Below are 19,941 nucleotides of genomic sequence, written 5' to 3'. Positions count from 1 at the left end.
TAGTATTTTGTGTCATTAACTTTTTAAGCAGTGTGGTGCATGCACGTAGGGGCGTTATTGTTTATTTATTTAATTAGTGCCTAAAGAGTGCTGAGTGCTCCTATGGTGATGGCCGGCAGCGTAAAACCCTAGGAAAGGCAATACAAAACCCTAAGTGTACTAGGCACTTTACAGAACATAGAAGTCACAGCCCCCGGCCCCAAGGACGCAATCTTACAGATAGGGACCTAACAGCCAAAGGGAAAGGAGAACAAATGTTATGGTTAAGAGCATGAAATTGCTTTTTCTATACATTTCTTGATAGTAAAGACCAAGTAATGCTTGTAGTGTTCCATGATTCACAATGGAAAACCTCATCCATCCTGCATACACAACATGCAAGGGTTAGTGTATTGTGTGCTTCAGAATCCTGTGTGTGAAAAGAACTAATAAAATATCCCCCAAAGCTTCACACTATACTGTGTGTAATGCCATATATTTGTTGTATGCTAGGGGACAGACCCTGCACCCCCACAGATTCCCCCCCTGAAGTCAGAGGTTGTTGGCATGGTCCCAGATATCTTATCTTGCAGAGTTTATGGGGATCAGGGACTAAGGTACTGTACATATGATTATACATGTTGGTATATTGTACGTAATTTATGTGGGATAGTTTTTTGTAAAAGAAGTAAGATCATAAGCATCTAGGTGCACTCTCCTTAAGCACTAAAATTAGCACCAGTAAGTTTCACAAATTTCTCATGCTCCCCCTATTCACCTAGTAATTCATTTACTCACCCTACCACCAAAACAATATCAGTGTCCTATTGTCTCCAAGTGTCTGTATTGGATGGTGATAATTGTTGGCTAGGTGCAATAAATAGACAAATACAGTACACCAGGCACTGAAATACTATAGCGATGAGCATGGAATAAATATCGATGGCAGGTAAACCCGATAAATGCAGAACTAACACAGAGAGAAAAGTACCTGCTGAGTGCAATTAACCAGACTCTCATCTAAATAATTTTTTGTTCTCATGTTGGAAAAGTCCAAAGACATTTAAAAGGTATAAGTGTCTTTAGAGCTGGGTGCTAGCACTTTTTTCTCCTCTTTATAGCCTGCCTGTGTTTGTTCCTATATGTTAAAACAGTTCCTTTAATTCAGCTGTTGCTTCCTGAGAAATCAGTCCTATATCCACCCCCGATATTTTGAACGTGTAGAGCTCAAAGAACACTCACACTGTTGACTTCCCCCCAGAAAGACAACGGCTTGTGGTGAATTCGAAGGACCGTGGGGAACAAGTGGCAGAGAAAAGGAAGAACAAAGGTACTTTGTATTGTAAAAGGTTATATAGATTTTTCACAGCAGGCTCCCTTTGGGCTAAGAAGGAAAAGGAGCAGAGTATTCTCCTTATAGTTCTGAACGGCCCCCTGCTATCACCCCCACACCGATATTTGTCTTTTTACTTCTGCTTGACCCCTTCACACCTCTCCTCCCCGCACCGTATATCTAGGATGTGACTTCAGCTCCAGGAGTGATACTGGCTGGCATTTTCAAGGAGTCAGGCATTCAACCCTCATTGAAAATCAATGTGAGTTAGGTACATTACTCTGTGAGGCCTCTTTCAGAATCCCAGACTGAGTCTTCAGAGTACGATGGTGTCACCTTGATGATAGTCCCAGTGTCCTCTCGTTCATTCTCCTCCTCACGTTCACAGAGCTGCTTTCACAATAGCCAATAACTTAACTAACCTTGTTTCTCATCAGGCTCTAGGGCTCCTCTTTCTCCACCTGGTCCCCCACCAAAACCTTACTGGGAGGGAGCAGGATAAAACAGCTACAGCAAGATTTCACTCCAGAGCCTATCAAGCCACCACCATGCACATGTCTTTCACTAGAAATGTAAAGAAAACACCCCCCTCCCACCGCCGCTTGGAAAGTGATCTGCTGCTGACCTGCCTTAAATCACTGGGGCGACCGCTTCCCTTGTGAAACACACAGAACAGGGACTCATCAGAGAAGCCAAAATTCAAAGAACCCAGAACCATCCATGCTCTCTTGACTCCTCCATTAGCTAAGCTAGCAAATGCCTGTGTTGAGTTGTTTAGCTATACCTAGCCTTTTAAGGGCTCCTGGGGATATATTTTCTCTTGCATATGCCTACCCATATTTTACCCATTAGGATAACAGAGAACATGGGGATAAGAACAGGGCATTATATTAAATCAATAATCTAATACCATGTAATTCACAGGCATGTCATCATGCAAACTTCCCACAGCAACTTACAATGAATCCAAAGAGAAAAGTCAATAAAGTTTAGTCAGAAGGTCATCTAAAAACAAAAAACTTTTTTACCTTACTCTTGAAAATGCTGAAGGGGGCATTCGCCCATAAACAAACACACTCAGCTCCTTATCAAGTTAATGGGATCTTGGCAGTCTCATAGAGAAGTGCTTATATTGCCACAAAGAGCAGGAGCGTCTCTGAACACACGGAGGAGAGGAATTCCAGAGGAATGGTGCATGAGACAAAATAGCCCAGACCAAAGCAGGGAGGTGGTTCTTGCGTTTCTTCACCTAGATCCTCAGCTGGTATAAATTGGCATCCCAATTTACACCAGCTGAGAACTTGGACCCTTATGTCCACATCCAGCCTGAGGATCCAGTCGGGGGGCTGACCAACTATATGTGTGGATCTGGAGACTACCTGTGAGAATGGCCAAGATGGAAACTTTAACTAGAAGGTTTAGGGTTATTGTATCAGAGGTGCCATCCCTGTGGAAACTGAGGTGACCAAGATCAAGAGCTGTCTTGAATTCCATCACCATGTCAGTCATCTTCTCTATCAGTTCTTCTCGGAAGCCTTTGATGGTTGAAGGTTTATAGGTTAGCAAAATGCCCAGGTGAACCTGGTCTCTGAATTCTCAGGCTCTTCCACCACATGAGACCTCAGGTTTTCCTGTGATTTTCTCATGGGACTTCCGTTAAGTATTTGAGAATACTCTTGAAGAAATCTGAAGAAACCCTGAGGGGTTTCCTTCCCACAAGTAAAGGAGAAAGTGAGATTTCACCAGAAGGACAGCAATTTTAGTGAAGGTGAAACTTTCCAAGGTTTCTGAAGCCAAACAAAAACTTTTACTAGTCGTTGGAAAATGTCAAGTAATCTTTGTCAAATTTTGGAAAAATAAAAACACCTAAAATTGGATTCGAAACAGCTAAAAATCCAAACATACACCTGAAAATGATTCCTAGCTCTTATATGGCAGTTTCCATCCATTGATCTCAAAGCTCTTATAAAGGAAATCAGGATCATTATCCCCATTTTGCAGACAGGAAAACTGACTTGTCCACCCAACATCTCAGGAGTCTCAATCCAGCATACTAGCACTGCCCCACACAGCCCCCAGGTAACCTGTACATTCCTCGGAAGCTTTTTCGCAGAGACTTTTGATACCTTGGACCACAGTTTGAAAACCCACTTCTGCTTCAAAATATTTGAGCCTTTTTTCCTCTTGACAGGTTTCAGAGTAGCAGCCGTGTTAGTCAGTATCCGCAAAAAGAAGAACAGGAGTACTTGTGGCACCTTAGAGACTAACAAATTTATTAGAGCATAAGCTTTCGTGGACTACAGCCCACTTCTTCGGATGCATATGTAGTCCACGAAAGCTTATGCTCTAATAAATTTGTTAGTCTCTAAGGTGCCACAAGTACTCCTGTTCTTTTTTCCTCTTGTGATAACTGAAGTGCATTTTTGTGACAGTGTTAAGCATAACACTATTTTATTAATTATATTATTATTATTAACAAATGCAACAATAAAATTCACTAGACGTTAATAGTTTCACCTGACAGTTGGCTTTCTCAATCTTCCACAAAATATTTTCCCGCCCGTGGATATAAAAAGAAGAAGACGAGGCTACAATGCACAGTACACCCTTTAAGTCACTACAAAATTCTGCCTCCAGGGTCAGGGAGGGACTGGAATAACAAGCGATCATGATGGATGGATAGATAATTGTAAAAACATTGCTTTTGAAGCAAAGTCAAAAACCTTGCAGATATTAATGCAAATTGGACGTAATGTAAATGTAATGGTTTCTGATGTTCACTTTTATCGGACAGCTGCTCTCAAACTGATCATTAATAACCTGCAAAGGCAAACGTAGAGAGTAACATTTCAATCTGGGTTGAGTGAGGAGGCTGACTGAGATGCAACAACAGCATAAATGCAGGGCACTGGGCCATTAGCATGTGCAATTTGTTCTAATATTAGACAGAACTTTGGAACAAGGAGCAACATCCCCTCCGGCCACAAACATCTCCCTCAAAGACCCACCCACAGATGTTTTAAAAAGTCAGTCAATAGCAACACTCTTCCTACAGCACCTTTCGTCAGAGGATCTCAAAGCACTTTACCTACATTTGCGCCCTCCCCGCCGCTGACACTGTGAAGCAGGGAAATATTATCCCCATTATACAGAAGCAGAGAGAGATGAAGGGCCTCATCTTGTGCCATTGAAGACATTGGCAGAACTACCATTGTCTTCTGTGGTGCAGGATAAGGGCCTAAGTGACCTATCCAGGGTCACACTGCAAGACTGAGGCAGAGCTGGGAACAGAACTGAGATCTCCTGCCCCTCTTTGCTGTTCTGTAACTATTAAGACTTCCCTCCTATTCTAGGGCTTGAGCCAAAGGCCACTGAAACTCTTTGACCTCAGTGGGTTTGAATAGGGCCTTTGAAGTGTGGTTGTACTGAGAACTGATTCTGTAAAAACAGCCCTGTGGGTGGGGCCAATGCTTGTCGCTTCAGTGATTTCCAGATCAAACTTGGCTTCGTTTAGAAAGAAAATGATGGTCCTTTCAACTGCCCGTGTTTCATATACAGCCTAAGCTCTGAAAACCAAGCAGGGTTCTTTCTGGCTCGTGCATCACTGCCAATAATAGTCTCCAGGGCAAATCCAAGCCACGCAGGGCCCAAGGACATGAAAATAACAGCGTGCTTACCATCCGACAAGACTTTACCAAACTTATAGAGCTGACAGGGGGCAATTAAAACATACACACAAACCAGAGGCAAAGAAAACCATTCCCAAGACTAATCCTGACGTGATAAATGTTACTAATTCTTTCCAGTCAATCTTACAGCTAGGAATGACAATTCAAGGGGGATCTGCTAGAGAGAACACAATGAAAAGTAATGGAAAAATAAAGTGGAGGAAATAAAGGATTTCTCTGCATAGAGCTACAAAGCATAACACACTAATGAGCTTTCTAAGGTGCTAATCCTACACCAGAATCAGCTGGAGTCTGTGGTAGTAGATCCATATGTAGGATTAGGAACCTAAATAAGTAATTAATGCTTCAAACTGGTTTCAAAAGAAAAAGAATTCAGCACCACAAAAGATACACTTTTACATACACTGAAGACCCAGGCCCCAAGCAAACACAATGGAGCAAATTCACTATTGTGTTATACCAGTTCTGGTGTGATGTAACTCCAATTACAATCAGATTAGTGAGCTGGAGTAACAGTGTTATAACCAAGCACATTTTTTACATTCTCTGAAACTTTACAGAGAAATCATAGAAGTTATAGAAATGTAGGGCTGGAAAGGACCTAGAGAGGTCATCAAGTCCAGCCCCTTGTGCAGAAGCAGGACCAAATAAACCTAGACCATCCTGACCTAGACCACCTGTTTGTCTAACCTGTTCTTAAAAACCTCTCACAATGGGGGTTCCACAACCTCCCTTGGAAGGCTATTCCAGTACTGACGACCCTTACAGTTGGAAAGTTTTTTCTAATATCTAACCTAAATCTCCCTTGCTGCAGATTAAGCCCATTACTTCTTGTCCTACCTTCAGTGGATGAAGAGAACAATTGATCACCATCCTCTTGCTAACAGCCCTTATCATATTTGAAGACTTATCAAGTTCTCTCTCCCTCCCCTCACTCAGTTTTCTTTTCTCAAGACTAAACGTGCCAATGTTCCTAACCTTTCCTCACAGGTCAGGTTTTCTAAAGCTGTTTTTCATTTTTGTTGCTCTCCTCTGGACTCTCTCCAGTTTGTCCACATCGTTCCTAATGCGCGGTACCCAGGACTGGACACAGTACTCCAGCTGAGGCCTCACCAGTGCCGGGTAGAGTGGAACAATTACCTCCCGTGTCTGACATACGACACTCTTGTTAATACACCGCAGAACGACATTAGCCTTTTTCACAACTGCATCACATTGTTGACCATATTCAATTTGCAATCCATTATAATTCCCAGATCCTTTTCAACAGTACTACCACCTAGCCAGTTATTCCCTGTTTTGAAATTGTGCATTTCATTTCTCCTTCCCAAGCGAAGTACTTTGCAGTTGTCTTTATTAAATTTCATATGGTTGATTTCAGACCAATTCTCCAATTTATCCAGGTCATTTTAAATTCTAATCCTGTCCTCCAAAGTGCCTGCAACTCCTCCCAGCTTGGTGTCATCCACAAATATTTTCAGCATACTCTCCACCCCATTATCCAATATAGCTTTTAACTATTTGAAATGCTGAATTATTTTCATAGGTGTCATTCACTGTAATCATTCAGCTGCAGGCTTTAGCTAAACAAAATTACGACTCATGTCTCCTTCTTTCTATAAATTGGTAAGTAACCCAGCTTTGTGCGCATTCAGAGAACTGTAGAATACATTTTGGATATTTCTCCCCTCTTTAGTTATATTGTTCCTTCCTTTCCCATTTCTGCTGCGGCCAGGCAAAATAATAAATCTGCTTAAAAAAAAAAAGAAGTAGGCCTGGAAGTTGAGATCAAAGAAACAACAAGTCTTATATTGGAAAAAAAAAAGTCTATGTTGGGGGTGGGTGGGAGTGGGGAGTCAGGACTAACATGAGAATGATAGTCCTTGAATAGATTTACTTATTGTCTATTGCATTTTTTCCTCTTCCTTTCTTCAGATCATTTATCTTTGTTGGAACCTCTCAGTGCTGCCAAAGGCCTCACAAGCTCTATCTTTTCTTTGATAAACTAAACTAAATAAATACAGAGACGCATTACAGCTCAGAAGTGACTGGAACTGTTCCCAGAATATGTTTATCCTCGTCTGCATGATGGATTAAATGAGATTTTTCTTTTTTAAACAGGTAAATGCAATTAGCGGCTTCTGATGATCGGCTGAAGTGCATGTATACAGTACCCACAGAGCGTAACCTCTGAATACATCCTTCTATCTCTCAAAAGTGCACACATCAAACCCAGCTGTGCCAATATTCCTGTAAGGCCTGATAAGCTGTTTCTCAGAATCATGGGATGAGTTCTTAATTCATCTTTCTGAAGCTCTATGCAGCAGTAAAGCAGTTTTCCTGGCTGCTGGCCCACCACGCTGTTCCTGATTCCCCGGGGATACTACTCTCTTGTCAACAGCCGCCGAAGGCCCCTTCGGGCATTATGACCACCTATGATTGCGTCTTTCTCTGGGGTGGAGCTTGTGACAGTGCCCTTCCTGGTATGGAAATTGAGTTCAGGGCAACGACCTCAGGGGATGAACATAGCATGTCCAGTGTTTTCAGTGGCAGGCTGGTCCCCGTGAGGGGCCACAGACCCAAAGACAGCTGACTGCCAGGACTGGCAGCCCCATTGCAGAGCTCCGCCTTGAACAGGAGGTGGTCCGATGGTCTGACTGCCTAATTGAACTGTCGATAAAATTGCACAAATCCCAGCTGTTTATAACCCTCTGAAGAGGATCAGCAATCACTGAACACAGCAGAGCTGAGGTCTGTATTATACTCTAGCAGCAGCTGTTAAAGTAAGAGCTGATTTGTTATGATACCATTAACTGTGTGAACGCTCTACTGCTTTTCATAATAATGCAAAGTACCACTTTCCAGACATAAGCCCAACCCTCCACAAAATAAGCGGCAACAAGCCAGGAAGGACAAGTCCCCCTGCACCTCCTGCTCTCATGATCAGATATGAGAACCCCCTTCCATTCTCCACAGAGATCGAAGTGATCAGAGATCTCTTGTTCCTGTTACCTCACACCAACTAGCAGCCAGGGGATAGGGATTGGTTTGTGTGGTTTGGTTTTTTTTTAAGACCGTCCACTGGACGACCAGAATTGGCCCATGTCCCCTTTTGGGGCTGCACATGGAGTGACTGCATATACTGGGGCTGGGGCTAGAGAAGTCAAGGGGAACAGAAGAGGAACTCAGGTGGGGGACTCATTTGACCAAGTTCTCCTCTAACTCCCTGCCTCAGAGTGGCTTTTGGCCCTCTGCAGAAGACTGCATCCCACCAACCTCTTCAGGAAGAAGGGCAGAGTCAGCACCCATGGCCTTCCACCACCTGTGCAGCTTCAACTCAGGGTCCCTTATGCTGGGTGAGTGATGAAGCTGAAAACCTTTGTATTTCTATAATTTGCAATTGGCCTCACACAAGCTCGAAGAGAAATAAAATCGCTGTGGTAAGTGGTCGTGCTAGATGGTATGTCTAGTGGTTTAGCAGTATTTTTTAGTCATTATTTTATCAGTAACTATCATTTCGACTCCTTTATGTTACAGTTGTACACTGAAATATCTGGTTACTATTGAAGAATGGCCAGGAGTCTCTACAGACTGTGCCATTTCCTCCTCTCACTTACCAACACAATATCCCACAAGGTTCAGGTACTGCTCCTCCTTGCAGCTAGTCCTGCACTTCCCACTCACAAGGGTTGCATGAGGATGGCAGGTTATGCAGTCAGAGTCTGAAGGACCATTGCACTTTTTGCAGGATGGATGGCAGGCTGCATGAGAAAACAACACTCGCTGTTAAGATAATCATATATATACCCAGAGAGAGAGAGAATGAATCATAGGGCCCAATTCTCCATTGCCCAGCACCTTGTGTCATCATTTACACTTCTGCAGTGAAGGTGTGAATTGCTACCTCAGGTGTAAGTGACTAGCAAATTCTGACTTGGAAGGATTTTACTCCCTCTCCTTTTTTGGCTTGACAAGGTGCAAGCAGCGGGAAATTTAAGACCTTTGTGCTTGTCCTCTGCATAAATTAAGATCTAAATCCACATAAAATACAGAGATCATCTCCCAGCCTGTGTGTATATATACATACACACAAACACATGCACAGCAAGAGACAGGGGAGAGATAAAGGATACATGAGGGCATGGTATAAAAGTTTTATTAGTACGAGTTTGGGATGGCCACATTACTCATGAATGGGGAAGCCAGGAGTGATTTATGAAGGTGTCCCCCAAACTTACATCAATAAAACCTAAATACCATGCCACATACTTAACAGTAAAACTACTCTAGAAAGAGATAAAATATTTTATCGAGACAATGTTTTGCATCCTTCTACCTAAAATAAAATCAGGAGTCTTATTATCAGGATTCCAACTGTGCAGACCTCTGAGGGAAATAAAAAAATACTGAGACTGATGATGTGTAAAAACCTCTAAAAATTACCTTGAAAAAGCTTTCCTATGAATAAAAACTTGCAACTTCAGAAGTGTAACAACATTTCAGGACCTCCCCAGACTAGAAATAATTGCTGGATCTCTATGGAAAGCTAGGAATCTCCCATTTCACATAATATAAAGCTCCTTCTTCTAGCCCTGAAAGGTCATCATCACCTATTTCTGACTGGGCCTCCCGCCCATTATTATTCAGAGCCTGGTAAAAATGGAATGAAACATTTTAAACGCTGTAAAAATCAGGTAGACACAGATTATACTAACATTATTGCTTGTGCCTGTTTAAAAGCTGCAGATGTTCTATACTGGCAAAGTGTGAGATGAGGTAGTTTTCTTTATACCTATGTTTGCCACTTACACATTAATACCATCCCAGGATCAGACACATTGCAATGCAACATAGTTAGCCATGAGCCAGGATCTCCTAGGTGGCAGTACAGAACACCAAAATCAATGTAATTTTTGTAATCACTTGCCCAATAAACATCTTTATAGAGTATTTCTTGGCTAAAATCCAACAAATAGAACATGGAATCTCAGAGAAACTGCATTTCTCCAATTTGGAGGCCTCCTACCCAACAGTAACCAGTTCATCGAAGAAATGTAATATCATTTCTGAAAATATCTAGCCCAGTACACATTTATGGACAATGGCTGCAATCTGATAAAACCAGTTGATGACCTTTATACGTTGTCTGAGGGACATATCACATTTCAAAGCTTTTCCCCACACCTTCCTGTGGTCAGCAGCTAATAATGAAAGATTGCACCAAATCCCCAAATTCTAGCTCAATGGGTACATAGGAATTCATTGTGCCATTCAGCCACAGAGTGACTGATTCTGGTAATCTGATTATATTAGATTAAATGACTTGGATGAAAGCTGCAAACTGATTGGCTGAAGAGGCTTATAACGCATAATTATACTGCAGCTGATGCGCACATCAGAAATAGAGTACCCTTCCCTAGGCCGGTAAGTACACCCATATAGAACATCAGAGGGGTAGCCGTGTTAGTCTGAATCTGTAAAAAGCAACAGAGGGTCCTGTGGCACCTTTGAGACTAACAGAAGTATTGGGAGCATAAGCTTTCGTGGGTAAGAACCTCTTGCATCTGAAGAAGTGAGGTTCTTACCCACGAAAGCTTATGCTCGCAATACTTCTGTTAGTCTCAAAGGTGCCACAGGACCCTCTGTTGCTCCATATAGAACATGTGTTTTCTCACGCAACTGCACCATTTCCTCCTCATAAACCCAGTGCTATAGTAAACTACGGATTAAAAATAATAATCTAATTCACACTGATATGTTTTTCTAGCCTTTTGGACCATTGAGCATAAACCATTCAAAGGTTCTTAAAAAAAAAATCTAGCTGCATATTGTCACGCTCACTTTCCATTATTAGAATAGAATGGTAATTCTTTACTGTCTGTGGATGCACAAACTAGACACTGCTCTTGTTCCATACACACCAACTCCCATGGAAATGAAGTGGGGAGCTTTGCTGAAGACTTAGGTTAGCATACTTCATATGTCCCTAAGATCACAAACAAATAAATGCCATAAAACAAGAGATCTGTTTCCTCAACCCAAATACAAAATTATTTGTTTTGAAAGGCAGAAAACTATTTCCAGCTACATAATGCCCAGACACAGAGCATTTGATGGTTTTCTTAAAGACGTTCTGAAACATTCTTTGTAACTAGAAAATACATTACCCTGAACCCTGATGGCTGGAAAGAAAGATAACCCAGTTAAGTCCATTGCTTCCCTCCCCAGCACAGTCCAATTTTTTCATCTCCTTATTTAAGTCTATTAGAGGTAACATCTGCACGACAGCCTGAGTCCCATTCGGTTCTCAAACTCACATATACAACTCCCACTGAAGTCATTAAGCCAAATACAGCTCCGGCACAAATCCACTTACGTTAGTGGAGTTGCACCCAGTGACACCAGCACCGAACTTGGCCCTAAGGGAGTTGCACCCGTGCATATGAGAGCATCCCTGGACAGCCTAGCTTTGCTCCTTCACTATACTGTTTCTGTTATGCATTTAAACTGTAAGCTCTTCAGAGCAGGGACCAAGGCCACAATCTTGCAATGCTCTATCCACTGGACAACTCTGCCTTAGTAAAACCCGCCCTTCTGAATGCAGAATCCTGCTTAAGCACTACACAGGATGTTAAAGAACTCTTCCCCCAGGGTATGCTGGCTGAGAACACCACCACAGCCTACTGCAATAAAATGCAGTCTATTTTCTCTCCAATCCAGTAGAGCAGAGGGGGTTATAATTTTTTATTTAACATGTATGTCTCTCTCTCTCTCTCTGGTAAAATAATCCAGTCGCTGAAGCTGAACCATAGGAGTCTCTCCTGGAATTACTGAATAACCTCCGATCACCTGACAGTGTGTCTAACTGCATCGAAATGTTCCAGTAAGATGCAGCAACATATACCGTCGGTCTCCCTGCAACGCACTCACAGTGGCAAAGAGCATTCTGGCTGTACAATCCTTCCGGGCACTCGGATAAGCACTTGCCATCAAGTAGGACACGGGGGGAGGAGCAGGCCGTGCAGTTGTGGGGAGATCGCCCTGTGCAGGCTGAGCACGAGGAGTGGCACTCTACAGGAAAAGAAAAGAAAACATAGAGGAAGACAAATTGGTTTCCAGCCTGTGTTTGCTGTTGCTGTCCCGGACTGAGATGATTTCATTCACCCACTGGCTTACCTTTTCCCCAGGGCGATAAGACATATACTCGACAGGCTTCTCCGCCAGCGAAAGGCCGTAATATAGGTAAAAGTACAAATACTGTCTTCTGAGATTAGTTATATAAAGATCAACCACAAGTAACTGCATTGAACCCACCTCTCTCACAAAGCTCACGCTTGCGTTCTAAGAACGGAAGATTTGGGTGCATGCTGGTGTCTTAGGCCACGTCTACACTTACGAGCTTACCGTGCTGTAACACTACAGCTGTGCCACTGTCAGAGCGATCGCGTAGCCACATGACGCCAGTGACGGAGAGCTCTCCCGTCGGCATAACCAAACCAGCTCCACGGCATCTCCCGCCGAAACGGCACCGGGCACACAAGCGCTTATGCCGGCAAAACTGATGCTGCGCGTGGGTGTGCTCAGTGGTTGTTCAGGGCAGCGGCTGCTCTGACGGGTGCCATGGAGCAGACAGCAGCAGCGTTCCTGCCTCTCCTGCTGGTGCCTGGGGTTGAAACTGCTCCTCAGCTCCCAGCCCCCTTTGCTCATGCAGAGGCAGCCGGTAAGAGCCGCCCGGGTGGGGAGACCCGGCAGATCCCTTCCAGCACACAGCACTTACTACCCCTCTCCCTGCACGCTGAGCTACCCGCCCCACCACATACAACCCCTAACATCCCTCTCCCTACACCTTGAGCTACCCCCTGTCCGCGCACAGCCCCCAGCTACCCCCTCCCTGCACCCACAGCCACCCGGTGTGCACACAGCCCCTAGCTACCCCTTCCCCGCACACAGTCCCAGCCACCCGCTCCCTGCACCCACAGCCACCCGGTGTGCACACAGCCCCTAGCTACCCCTTCCCCGCACACAGTCCCAGCCACCCCCTCCTGCACCCACAGCCACTCGGTGTGCACACAGCCCCTAGCTACCCCTCTCCCTACACCTTGAGCTACCCCCTCTCCCTGCACACAGCCCCTAGCTATCCCCTCCCTGCACCCTGAGCTACCCCCCTGCCTGCACACAGCCCCTAGCTACCCCCTCCCTGCACCCTGAGCTACCCCCCTGCCTGCACACAGCCCCTAGCTACCCCCTCCCTGCACCCTGAGCTACCCCCTCTCCCTGCACACAGCCCCTAGCTATCCCCTCCCTGCACCCTGAGCTACCTCCCTGCCTGCACACAGCCCCTAGCTACCCCCTCCCTGCACCCTGAGCTACCCCCTCTCCCTGCACACAGCCCCTAGCTACCCCTCCCTGCACCCTGAGCTACCCCCCTGCCTGCACACAGCCCCTAGCTATCCCCTCCCTGCACCCTGAGCTACCCCCCTGCCTGCACACAGCCCCTAGCTACCCCTTCCCCTGCACCCTGAGCTACCCCCTCTCCCTGCACACAGCCCCTAGCTACCCCCTCTCTGCACACAGCCCCTAGCTACTCCTTCCCTGTACCCTGAGCTACCCCCTCTCCCTGCACCCTGAGTGTTTTCAAACTTTTTGAGCTAAGCCCCCCACCTTTGAGTTATAATTTTTGGTTGCCCCCCCACCCCACCCAGACAGGCTGGGTGGCCTGCTGAGGTGAGTTAGGGGTGGAGGTGGCGCTCCCTCCCTGGACCCTGCCATGCGGAGGTGGCTCGAGCCCTGCTGGACCCTGCCCCCCCAAATAGAAGGCAAACTACGCCTATGCCCAAGGCCCCTCCCCCAAGGCCCCTCTACCCCCGCTGGGCCTTGGAGTTGGTATAGCATGTCGAGGGGGGCCTCAGAGAGAAAAAGGTTGAGAACCCCTGCTGCAGAACACAAAGACTGGGGCAGGCAGGGACTGTTTCTAAGAGCTTACAGTCTAAACAGACAAGACGGACAAAGGATGGGAGGAAACAGGCACCAGGAGGTGAAGGAACTTGCCCAAGGTCACAGAGGGTCAGTAGCAGAGCTAGGAGCAGCACCCAGGGATCCTGACTACTAGCGCAGTGCCCTTTTCCACTGGAGCACACAGCCTCTGGGGTAGCTAATTCCACTGAAATCAAGAGAGTTATACCAGGGATCAATTTGACCCAATGTTGTCAGGGAAACTTCAAGAGTTTCAGATTATGTTCAAGAATGTTTCTGTGGATACCTGAGAAATCCAAACCTGAATGGAGAAAACTTTCAAGCCCGACCTCTCAAACAGTAAATGCAAATGTTGCCTATTTGCAGGCATTTGTACGTGTCAGTTGCAGAGTTTGCATTGCTAGAAGGATGAGTAAGTAACATCCATCAAGTTACTTTTAGACCGAAGCCCCAGTTCTAACTGGGGCTCCCGGCTTCACGGCAGTGAGTCTGGGAGCCCGGTAAGGCCAGTGCTTTCCCCACGCCGTGGGCCCTGGAAGCCTTTGTCATGGCAAGTTCGTTGAACCCAAGATGCTTCGGTGTAACGTGCCAGGTTCTCAAATCGGCATCTTCCAGTGAAATTGTTTCTTAGAAATATTCCAACCTGCTCTGCGGCAGACCCTTAGCTGATGTATTGCCAGAGCTCTACTGACTTATATGGCGCTATGACATTTGCACCCACTGAAGATCCACCTCTAGAAATTTAAGAATCAAGAACATCAACAAGTTCTTGTTATTCGTCCCCACGCCCAGAACTGCAACTGCGCTGAAAACGATGACTGGGATTTTACTTGAAGAAAAATGTCAAGAGTGATTGAATTATGTCTTTGAGGCTGGCACAGAAAACACTTAGGACAATCAAGAGACATTCTCTTCTCTTGCTTGCCTCTCAATCGCTTAAATCTACATACGTGCAAATTCCTTTTGTTTGGCGCCTGTTCAGCAGAGTGCAAGATGGATACAAACCTGACGCTGACGCCTTTGAGAGGCGAACCAGAGCATGGTACCTGTTACAGCCTGTACAGTTGATTGTTTTGAAGAACGATCTTGCGTTAACAATGCATTTTTCTCTTTTAAGCACTTCTAAGGCAAGAAATGACCCTCCAGCAAATTTCTGTGAAACTAATATACTAGATGAGTTTTATGTTACAGTCATTGCCAGCAAACACAAAGTGTGTGTGTGTGTGGGGGGGGGGGGAAGCACTCAGATTAGCAGAATATGATGCACAGTTGTAGAGTATCTAGCCTATGAGAATGCCCATTCTGTGTAGGGGCTCCTGGCACTCTTCCTGCAGAGCTGTCACTTGTAAAAGTACCATTTCACTTCAGACTTTGGTTGGAGATGTCTGACTGAGCCAGCGCTAATTCTGATTGAGCCAGCGCTCTAAAACTAACAGTGTAGGCATGGCCAGTGGGACCGGCTAGCTGTCCTGAGATGTCCCTGGGGTTTCCGAGGGGATTGTACTCCAGTGGCTAGCCCGTCCCACCACTTGCATTGCTGCAGCTACGCTACTGCTGTTAGCACACTAGCCAGGGCAAGTATGCCTACCTGGAAATTCCACCCCCAGCTCCAGTGTACACATATCCTAAGTCTGAGGATGGGCTGAGCTGGTTCCAGGCATCCACAGTAAACTCTTCCCCTGCCCTGCCTGCACTACGTGTAGGGTGACCAGATGTCCCGATTTTATAGGGACAGTCCTGATATGTGGAGCTTTTTCTTATATAGGCTCCTATTACCCTCCCCAACCCTCTGTCCCAATTTTTCACACTTGCTGTCTGGTCACCCTAACTACGTGAAAAGTTGTTGTAACAAACTGTGCCATGCACCTACATGCAAAGCTGTCTCAAGCTTTATACAGCCATTGGTTGCAACATCCGGACAAGCGCTCTCAGTTTGGGCTTGGCTGACCCAGTGCAATCTACAGTGGTTTCCCTCTCAGCCTTGCTGGGAAGCCACAAGCATTCAATCTGTATCAGTTCAGCCTGTCCTCCTAACCAGGGCCGGCTCCAGGCACCAGCCCACCAAGCATGTGCTTGGAGCGGCGCCTGGAGGGGGGCGGCGCGGTGGGGCGCTCCGGCCCGAGAGTGGGACCGCAACTGGGCTCACCGCCCTCCCCGCGGCGCTCCAGCTGGTTGGGGAGACCAGAGCCGCGGCTGGGCTCGGCGCCCTCCCCGCCGCGCTGGCAGGGGGGGGGCGGGGGGGGCGGCGGGTGGCTTTTTTGCCACCTAGGGCGGCAAAAAAGCCAGAGCCCGCCCTTCTCCTAACTCCATCCCACAATGCAAGGCCTTCTGTTTGGAATTTACCTCAAAGTCTCTGTTCCCAGTCACAGTGCTGGGCATTATGGGATAGGACCTTCAGGATACCCAGGATGCATTAAGATAGCCATGCTAGAAGGTGTGCTGGGTGCAGACTTGCTAAAACCGTTCTTTAAAAAAGCAGCACTCCTGTTAAACTGCTTCAGGGACAAGCAAGACAACTCAACGTTTTCTGCAACCCCTGCAACATTTTCCACACTTGGGGCTTGCTCCTGCTCCAGTTGAAGTCACTGGTGACACTCCTGCCATTGCGTTCAATGGAGCGGGAACACCAATGCAGACCTACCCTAGGATCCATAAAAACATAACTGGACCTGCTAGAATCTTGCACATTTTTAAAATATTTTCTCTCAAAAACACCAGCGTTCAGGACAAACATCAGCTGAGCACATTTAGGTTGTGAAACGCTACATGTTTCAGGCCAATAACTTATTTGTACCACAAGCCAGACAGTAGCTTGTAACATGTCACAAGCACATCCGGTATCTCTCTCTCTCTCTCACACACACACACACACACACACACACACAAAATCAGCCATTCCCAATACTGTATTTAAAACCTAATGAATACCGGCATGTACATTGAAAGCACTTAAGAATCATTTGGCCGGCTCTTTTCCTCACCTCTGCACACTCTGGTGTTCTCGAGGTAGAATCGGGCTTTGCACTGAGAAAGGCAAATGCCATACGGTGCTCCCTCGAGGAGCTGTCCAGGCTGCAATACCTCCTCTGGCTTCCTGCACTGGGTGCAGTGAGAGTTCTCCGGCCCTACACAGGCACGACAAGATGGATGGCAACCTATACAAGAGCAATGGAATATGAAGTCATGGATCAAGGGACAGCGCCCTTAAACTGACAGAAGCCGGATAATCTGAATGCAAACAATAGAATCCTGTCATAAAAATGAGAGCTGGTGGGAAAATAGATAAATCGTCTTCTTCAGCCACCTCGGAGTGTTGGCTTGCTCCTTACAGTAGATTCTTCAAGCATTGGGTGGGTTTCTCTCAAGCACCAGCCAAATTCGACTCCCATTGAAGTGAATGGGAGTTTTATCACCCATTTCTGGAGAAGCAGAATTAGGTCAATGCATCTGAAAATCCCACCAGATAATTTTACACGAGTTAACTAATGGGATGTGCGCAGCCTCCTTTGGGAGGCTGTTCCACTATCCAATGGGATGCTTTGTTTTATATAATGAAATGGTGATAACAGATCTGACATCTTTTCTCAATTAAAAAAAAAATTATTTTTTTTTCAAAATCCTAAAGGGGAGAACACTGCAGCTTAGTGTTTTAGGCAACTCAATTTTCCTTTTACCTGTAGAGCTGCATAAACCAACACTGTGTTGTTGGGGAAGCTGGGGAGAAACAGGGAAAACAGTGAATTTTGAAGGGTTTATGAGAAGGGTAAACTGTGTCCCCTGAATGTTCATACTTTCCTTTGCAGCCCAGGGGAAATTACCTTATGTCTTAGCAAATCCACTGAACTTTAATGTGAAATTGTATGCACATTTAACTGTCATCAGAAAAATATAGGAAATATTGTCGTGTTGGCCTATTGTGACAATACGGGGGGGGGGGGGGGGGGGAGGAAATCTCCAGAGGGAGAAAACCCTGGGGGAAAAAAAATCAAAAAATAATAATTTGTGTGTGTTTGTTGTGTGGGGGAAATGAAGCAAAAAGTGGGAATTTCACACACCTCACCTTACTTCAGTATACGGTAATGGGGCAGAATCTCTAGCGAAATCTAAATCAGCACAGCTCCCCTGAAGCTAATGGAATTTCACCGATTTACCCTTTACTGAGGATCTGGTTCCAAATACCTTTGCAGACATTGTGATCGTGATAAAAGCCCTCTCCGCAGGCAGGCAGACACTGGCCCTGGCGCAATCCCAGAGAAAGGGAACAGGAAGTGCACTGAGTGGCCAATGGGCCAGTACAACTGGCACAAGAATCGTGACAAGCTGGTGGAGAAACAGAGAGCATATAACTGGAATAGCATACTTAATCCGCTTGTAGCCATGCTGCCGGCTACTGTACCATGCTGCCAACCAAGTCATCTCTCACTCCGCACACACCCACAGCATTCTGTCACGTGGTAAAGCAATAATTCCCTCTTACGTAGTGCTTTTCACTTGGAGATCTCAAAATGCTTTGCAAGGAGATCATTTAAAATAATCCACCCCGAGTTAACTGAGCAACTTAAAAACTCAAATCCCCTGTCTCCTCAAACAATTCTGTACCCTCGCAAAAGAAGATGAGCTTTGGAATGTGCCTTGAAGGTCATCAGAAAGGTCATGCAACAAGTGCCAAGCAGAAATGCCTCTTACCTCTGCATCGCTGAGTGCGGTCTGTGTAATACCCACCAGGGCATTCTGAAATGCATTTCCCACTGTGTAACACCTTATCTGAAGCACACGCTAAACATCTGGGTTGGTCTGAGTAACATGTTTCACAGGACTGGTCACAAGCTGTCAAAGAGGACAGACCATTAATGAAATGCACTGTTATGAAAGGAACAGCGGTGTTCCCAATCTGGTTGCATGTATACAATACAGCAAAATATAGCCATGCCCAGCTCCTTCCTTGTTATAGAGACACTTTCAAATGTTACAGTAAATTAAACCCTTCCTCTTGCCTTTCACTGCATGCCTAGTCGCATATATGAAAGAAGACAGAAGAGATCTCTAATTGCCCTAAAGAACTAGTGGAATTCAGAGTGACACCATAGTAGAAACAGCAGCAGCTGTTGCACTAGTGCTCTCACTACTGCTATCACCAGTGGATGCACTCATATTACAACAACAGTGGAAAATTGTCAGTAAAGAATCAGTGAGACATGGCCTCTGGAGACGCTGAAAATCCTAAAGGTCTCCTCTTCTCAGGAACTGTAGATTTGAAAAAAATAGGCCTATGTCCCATCTGCTCCCTGCCCAGATAAATTCTTAGCAATGTCTACAATTTTCATTTTCCATCAGAAAAAGACTTGAGAGTTAACACCCCATCGAGATGAATGTAAGGTGGAAAGAGCACAGCTCTCTTTCACATTCTCTGCATGCAGCAGACATCAGTTTGCATTCGGAGGGTTTTCTTCACAACCCATAAGCATTGCTAAGGACATCTGCGGAGGTGTACCTACAGAGATAACATATAAGCAGAACCAATTAAAAATGATGGAGAGACACTCATACAGGCATCCCATAAGCTTGTGATTTGGGCGTCTGGAATATGGACCACAACTTGGAACACAGTCCCTGATGGTTCCTGTTCATAAAAACAGGAACCTGGGTTATTGCACAATCTCATTATTGATACACCCTAGCAAAATAATGCCGAGAACCATCCTGAAGAGAACGCCCAAGAGAGAATTTTCTAGCTGAAGAACAAGCTGGGTTTAGATTCAAAAGAGGTACGGAGGAGCAAATATTCAATCTGCATGTGCTATGCAAGCTAGTGCTAGGAAATGGTGAGAAGGCAGTCCATGTCCTCACGGATTTTGCTGAAGCAGATGGCACAAGCCTCTTTGGGCAACCCTGTGGCTGGTCGGAGTTGGTGAAAATGTAATACGGCTGATACAAAAGCTCTACATCAGCGCAACGGCTTCGGTGTTT

The 19,941-nt window shown here is 45.6% G+C and overlaps 1 protein-coding gene across 18 annotated transcripts in view; it reads right to left on the bottom strand.

Moving 5' to 3' along the window:
- Positions 1–19,941, bottom strand: part of FRAS1 (Fraser extracellular matrix complex subunit 1) — a 293,322-nt gene that overhangs the window by 128,458 nt on the left and 144,923 nt on the right. For 17 of the 18 annotated variants that reach the window (XR_010601697.1, XR_010601696.1, XR_010601695.1 and 14 more), the window contains 5 exons: positions 18,661–18,801; positions 18,154–18,294; positions 16,956–17,129; positions 11,932–12,072; positions 8,619–8,762 (listed from right to left, as the gene is read on the bottom strand). Coding sequence is in view for 15 of the 18 variants with exons in the window: in XM_065597477.1 (XP_065453549.1) it covers positions 8,619–8,762; positions 11,932–12,072; positions 16,956–17,129; positions 18,154–18,294; positions 18,661–18,801 (741 nt within the window). In the remaining 3 variants the exon portion in view is untranslated. The remainder of the gene's footprint in view (positions 1–8,618; positions 8,763–11,931; positions 12,073–16,955; positions 17,130–18,153; positions 18,295–18,660; positions 18,802–19,941) is intronic. The other variant, XM_065597469.1, reaches the window with a different exon arrangement.

This window comes from Chrysemys picta, chromosome 5 (assembly GCF_011386835.1).
Source record: "Chrysemys picta bellii isolate R12L10 chromosome 5, ASM1138683v2, whole genome shotgun sequence".
Lineage (NCBI taxonomy): Eukaryota > Metazoa > Chordata > Testudines > Emydidae > Chrysemys > Chrysemys picta.
Note: the sequence above shows the minus strand (reverse complement) of the source record. Positions and strands in the feature narration are given on the sequence as shown.